The sequence below is a fragment of the Theropithecus gelada genome, chromosome 2, assembly GCF_003255815.1.
Source record: "Theropithecus gelada isolate Dixy chromosome 2, Tgel_1.0, whole genome shotgun sequence".
NCBI lineage: Eukaryota > Metazoa > Chordata > Mammalia > Primates > Cercopithecidae > Theropithecus > Theropithecus gelada.
Genome location: NC_037669.1, coordinates 180,029,795 through 180,035,794, shown reverse-complemented (window position 1 = coordinate 180,035,794; position 6,000 = coordinate 180,029,795). Strand labels below are relative to the sequence as shown.

Here is a 6,000-nt window from a genome sequence, read left to right as displayed (position 1 = left end):
TGGGGCCGCTTTCTACCATGGAGTCCAATGAACTCTTTCTTTTGGCAGCAAATTCCGTCTTCGAGCCCGCCCAAGAGGAAGAACATTTTGATTGGTTGTTTAGTCGGGGGACGCAGAGACTCACGGGAGCTTCGTCCAAGCACTTGCAGGTATTGCTCAGTTGGCCTGTCAATTTTCTCACTCGCTTGAAGGGACGGAAACTGGCAGCCCTTTTGGCACCGCCTCTTCCTGAGCTGCTGTGCAAGGAGGCAGCGAGGCCGCCCCGGCTGGGAACAGCCGCGTGGGCGGGGCCGCATTGCTCTGTCCGGACAGTTCCTGGGCCGCGAGGCGCGGGGAGTGGCCCTAAGCGCGGGGCTGTACGGGGAGGGCCGGGGCGTGGGGCGAACGCGGGGGCGGGGTCGGGGCGGGGCCGGGGAGGCGGAAGCGGCGCGTGAGCCTAAGTCGGAGCCGCGTTGAAGCCAGCGTCCGGGCCGGCGGAGCGGCGTCGGCTGGGTTGGCCGGGGCGGTGTGGCGCTAGAGCCTGGGCGGGCCTGGGGCGAGGAGTCAAGGCTGCGGAGAGGGTGACGGGCGGGCGGAGGGCTTGTCCCCGTGTGGTCTTCGGAGCGGCCAGAGGTCCGGCCTCCGAGCGGTCCCGGAGGAGGATGCGACCGGGGGGCCCCGGGCGGGGCGGGCGGCGGCGGCTGCAGCGCTAGCGGCGCGGGGGCTGGGCGGCGGCGCCGGCATGAGGCGCAGGGCCGGTGTCCGCGGGAGGGTGGCGCTGCCGGCGGCCCGGTCGCTCCCGCTGCAATTGCTCGCTGGGCTCGCCGTGCCCTGCCAGTGGGGCCCCCGCCGCTCTGGTCCCGGCCGCCGCTGGTGACCACTCGCCACCCCCCCCGGAGGCTTCACCCGCGCCCTCCCCCAGGACGCGCCAGCGGAGCTCCGGCCCCTTCGCCCTGGACGCGGAGGCCGCACTGTGCGGGGCGACGGCGAGGCCGGAAGATGGCCTGGGTGCTCAAGATGGACGAGGTGATCGAGTCCGGGCTGGTGCACGACTTCGACGCCAGCCTCTCGGGCATCGGGCAGGAGCTGGGCGCCGGCGCTTACAGCATGAGGTACTGGGCGCCCCGGGTGGGGAGAAGCTCTGTCTCCTTGGGGAAGGCCTGCGCAGCCCTGAGTCTCTGCCAGATGCGGCTGCTCCCAGAGGTGCACGGGCCTCCTGGGCTGCGGGGTCGGAGTCCTTGCCGCGTGGCGGTCGGGGGCCATGGAACCCCAAAGGCCTCTGTTCACCCTGGTGACGAGCGGGTGGGGGAGGGTGGCCCCGCAAGCTTCGGCCTCGGACCGCTCCTGAGTGCTTCATATTTGCTGTAAAACACGCCCAGCTATTAGGATGGCTTGGGTTGGTGGGGGAAGGGGCTTCCTTTCCTTACAAGTGATTTACAAGCCCCGTTGGAGCTAGAATACACTGTACGAAAAGGCAGCATTTATATTGGGAGAATACTGTCCAGCGTTTTGGGGTCAGCTGTCCTACATTATGGTTTTTGTTTTGGCTGCAGGTTTTAATCACTTGATGATAGTAAATTATAATTGAAAGAGCAGCGGTGGGAGTAGCACTGTGACTTCGTTTGGTTTTTTTTGATTGTCTCAAAGTGAAGTTTCCCATTTTGGAGACTACCCTCTCAGGCTATTTCCTCTTGAGGGTTTTAAGATGCAGTGATTGCACCACAAACAATTGTTTAGTCTCTGCTGTCTGTACCAGCGGTCATTCATTTTAATGTTGAGAGGTTGAAACAGATCTGAGCTTAGTCTCTGCCCTTTATCCTTTTTAACTGGTAGGAGTTTGGAAGCTCTGTATTTTTTTAGTGGCTCTATTGAAATATAGTTTACCATAGAGTTGACTCGACTAATAAAGTATAAAAGTCAGTGGTTTGGCAGCTTTTCAATAATGTGAATTAAATGTAGCTTTCTGTTCTTTAGAAAATGTCTAATGTCTTGGAAGTGCTCTACAGTTACCCAGTAGCATTCATACATCTTACTGCAGCTCTAGAGGAGGAATTCTGGGTCAAAGCTGGCCTGGAATCATGGTGGCTGCTCCTTGAAGTAATTGGGTCTTTAAATCTTAAAGAGAAATTCTGAGCCATAAAGAACTCTCAGAAAGGTTGGAGACATTTTTCGGAGTGTGGAAGTGTGGAAGTGAGTGGTGGAAAGCGTATGAAACCTGGAGTTCCCCACCGTCTGGCTCTGATTTGGTCTCTGCTGGGCTTCCTGAACTTGGCACCTCTTCTCTCTGCAGTTGTATAACTTAAGGCCTGTAGATGAGGTGGCTTATTTTCTAAAACAGTTGTCTCAGTTGTTCAGGAAATTGAGCTACTGAAAGTCATGGAGTCACCCCAGAGGGAAGTATTAGAGGCAGTGCTTCTCTAGTGAAAACGCACTCCTCTAGTGCCATTCTGCTCCTTAGCTCTACTGGAAACACGAGGCTTACAGTCACGGCAAAAGAGGCACGTGAAGCAAGTTCATATGTGTCTCTCCTCAACTGCTTCTCTTTTATGGTAAAATGAAAGTTTGCTGCTGAGAAGTTTACTTATTGATAGCTATTTTGAGCGTTTACTTTTTTCTAGGGTTTTATTTGACCTGATTTAGTGATTCAGTCAACTTATTAATGTAATAATTTTTGTGTATAGTTTATTTCCGTGAAAAGGAAGTACAATCTTGATGATTTTAAACCTTTCCCTGACCATGTATTTTTAAAGTAGTGTGTGAGATCTTTGTAATTCTGTGTAACCTACAATACTCTTTACAGGGATAAGTTTCCCTTGAATGCTTTTTTGGTTGTGCCGTTTAATCTAAATTTTCAAAGACATTTGAAGGTAATTACCATTTTTAAGAAGCTTATTTTTTTCATATTTAATTGAGTCCTCAAAAACTAAGAGATGAGAGTGCTTGCCTCTTGCAAATTCAAGGCCCTTTGTTTGAAATTCTCAAACTAAGGAAATTCCAAAATTGACTGGATAAGGAGAAAATGTGAAGAAGGCGTTAGCTGCTGCAGGCCTCCCTGGACTGCAATTGTACTTTCCATGCCTGGCCCTGGAACCCTGAGAGGGTTTGGGGTGCCCATGAATGGCTCACTCATTCTCCAGCGTGAGCATTCAGTCACTTCCTCTTGCATCCAGTAGGAAGGAAAGCTTATCTTTCAAAGTTCAAGAAGTAAACTTGAAGAAATTACTGGAAAAATGACTTCTTGATACAAATTGATTTTGTCGGCAGCTTTCCATTTTTCTTTCAAAATGAAACATGATTACTGTATTTGCTTTTTGGATGGCTTCAAAAACAAGAGGTATTTCTTAAGACTTCTCTTAAGGAATGGTTTCTTCATCTTTTGGGAGGATAGTTTGAAAGGAAGAAATGGCTTCTCTCAGCGGTCTGACTTAAAAATAGCCAAGTGTGATGTTTGGTATGCTTGTAGACCTAGCTACTTGGGAGATTGCTTGAGCCCAGAGATTGAGGGGTGTAGTGTGTGCTATGATTGCACCTGTTAACAGCCACTGCACTCCATCCTGGGCAAGACTGAGACCCCCTTCTCTATCGTTCCCCCTCCTTCTCTTAAAAAGGTAGGAAAAATATGTTTGTGTAAAATAATGTAGGCTGGTAATATTGGGAATATATTGGGGCTAATTGATAACATTACCTTTGCTTCTCTTTTTTTCTTTTGGCTCTGATTCTCATGTGTTCTGTGTGTGCTGTTGTATTATACTTTTTTTGTTGTTTTTGTTTAGTTTTTTTTTTTTTTTGTATTGTATTTGGGTGTGAGATGTGAACTGCAGCAGATTCTATTTGAAATGAGGCAGGTCAAAAATATTTTTAAAAATCTTGGTTACAGTAACAATTTTAGAGATGGATAGAGACCTCAGAAACCTTTTAGAGTCTAGACCACTCATTTTCTTATACTGTAAATGCATTATCTGAGGGTCATAGATGTTAAAGTGATTGGCTTAAACAGATGAAGGCTGATTTTTTCCCCGACACAGAGTGAAGACTGAAACCCATGGTAACTTGAAATCTGGGTCATTCTTGTTTTGTCAAGTATGGAGTAGATAACCAAATGACTTTAAAAAGTAATACTCGTTAAAACTCAGAGACGGTCTTTGGACCACCTGGTAATTTTCTTTCCATCTCACTGTTTGAAATTTGTCATCTGTAGCCAAGTTAATTTTTAGGATTTGGGGGTTCAATATTGAAATACTTTTGAAGATAATAGGAAGTAATGGCTTCTTTAACTTACTCATAAAAATTTTGGTATTAAATTCTCACTTTAAAAAAGGTATTATCTGAGCCCTGTTTGTTAAACTTCGCTGTGGTATAAATCTTTTGAAACAAAAGATAATACATTATGTATTTTGAAATGGGAGGTATGTCCATAGTTTACAAATAATTTGCTAAATCAAAACTGCTTTGAGTTAATGACAGATTTCCTATATTGATTGAAAGGTAAAATGTTTAAGAAATCTATTGTACAACAAGGTTACTATAGTTAATGATACAATGTATTGAAAAATGCAAAGGGTGGATGTTAACGTTCTCACCACAGTGATAACTGAGGTAATACATTTGTTAATAGGTTGAATTTAAACATTGGACAGTGTATATATGTCAAAACATCATGTTGTACAGGGTGGGGGGTTATGCTATTATCTGTCACTTTTTAAAAAGTTAAAAAAAATTAGTGTTGCAGACCCTGTAGGGTAACAGAATTTCAACTTAGATCAGTATTAAGTTAGTAAAAGATTAGTAAGGATAGGGTTTATTATGTAGCTATTAATAGTTGATGATTTTCTTTTGGTCTCATGCTAAAATAGAATGTCCCTGAGTAGGTGACATATATCTTGGAAGTACAGATGATCCCCAACTTAGGATGGTTTGACCTAAAATTTTTGTTGTATAAGCCGTATACATTCAGTAGAAACACCTTCAGTAGACACTGTATGTTGTATTTTGAATTTTGGTCTTTCCCAGGCTAGTGATATATGGTATGATGCTCTTGTGATGCTGGGCAGTGGCAGTGAGCCATAGTTCCCAGTCAGCATACTGTGTTGCCAAATGGTTTTCCCCAACTGTAGGCTAATCTAACTGATCTGAGCATGTTTAAGGTAGGCTAGGTAAGCTATGATGTTCAGTAGGTTAGGTGCATGAAATGTTTGAGACTAGGTCTTGCTTGCTCTGTCACTGATACTGGAGTACAGTGGTACAATCACGGCTCACTGCAGCCTTGACTTTGCTGGGCTTATGCAATCTTCTCACCTCAGCCTCCAGAGTAGCTGGAACTACAGGCAGTGCCACCATGCCTGGCTAATTTTTAAAATTTTATTTTTAGTAGAGGTAAGGTCTTGCTATGTTGGCCAGGCTGATGAATTTACCTTTGATTTATGATATTTTCAACTTACAATGGGTTGATTGGGACTTTATTATATGTTAGGGAACATCTGTGTAGAACAATTTTAGGATTGGTGAAATTTAAAAATTTTATTATGGTTCTTCAGAATACTGCCAGAATTGGCAGTGATTTCTGTTTTTTTCCCTAGAATCTTTTCATGAAGCAGTTTCTATAAAACTTCTAATTTCAAGGTTTAACCACTTTTTCCTGGATTTAATCTTGGCTGCATTACAGGAAATGATTTAGTAAATTAACTCATTTAAGAAATTTATTGATTTAAGATTATAGTGTCCACATTTTAAAATTTATTACTATAAAGCTGAGGTTGGCAAACGTTTTTTGTAAAGGGCTAGGTAGTAAATATTTTAGGCTTTGTGGGATGTATAGATTCTGTCACATTTTGTTTTTTACAACCCTGGCTGGATTTAGCTCTTAGGCCATACCTTGTCCATCCCTGCTCTAAAGGATTGAGTCACCGGGCACAGTGGCCTAAGCCTGTAATCCCAGCACTTTGGGAGGCTGAGGCAGGTGGATCACCTGAGGTCAGGAGTTTGAGAGCAGGCTGGCCAACATGGTGAAACACTGTCTCTACT

General features: G+C 45.3%; 1 protein-coding gene across 2 annotated transcripts in view; it reads left to right on the top strand.

The window, feature by feature from the left end:
- The first annotated feature begins 419 nt into the window (after positions 1-419).
- The window catches only part of UBP1 (upstream binding protein 1), a 53,811-nt gene continuing 48,230 nt past the window's right edge, over positions 420-6,000 (top strand). The window contains exons 1-2 of one of the 2 annotated variants that reach the window (XM_025374921.1): positions 420-492; positions 902-1,091. In XM_025374921.1, coding sequence (XP_025230706.1) covers positions 979-1,091 — 113 coding nt within the window. In that variant the 5' untranslated portion in view covers positions 420-492; positions 902-978. Of the gene's footprint in view, positions 1,092-6,000 lie in introns of both variants that reach the window. The other variant, XM_025374922.1, reaches the window with a different exon arrangement.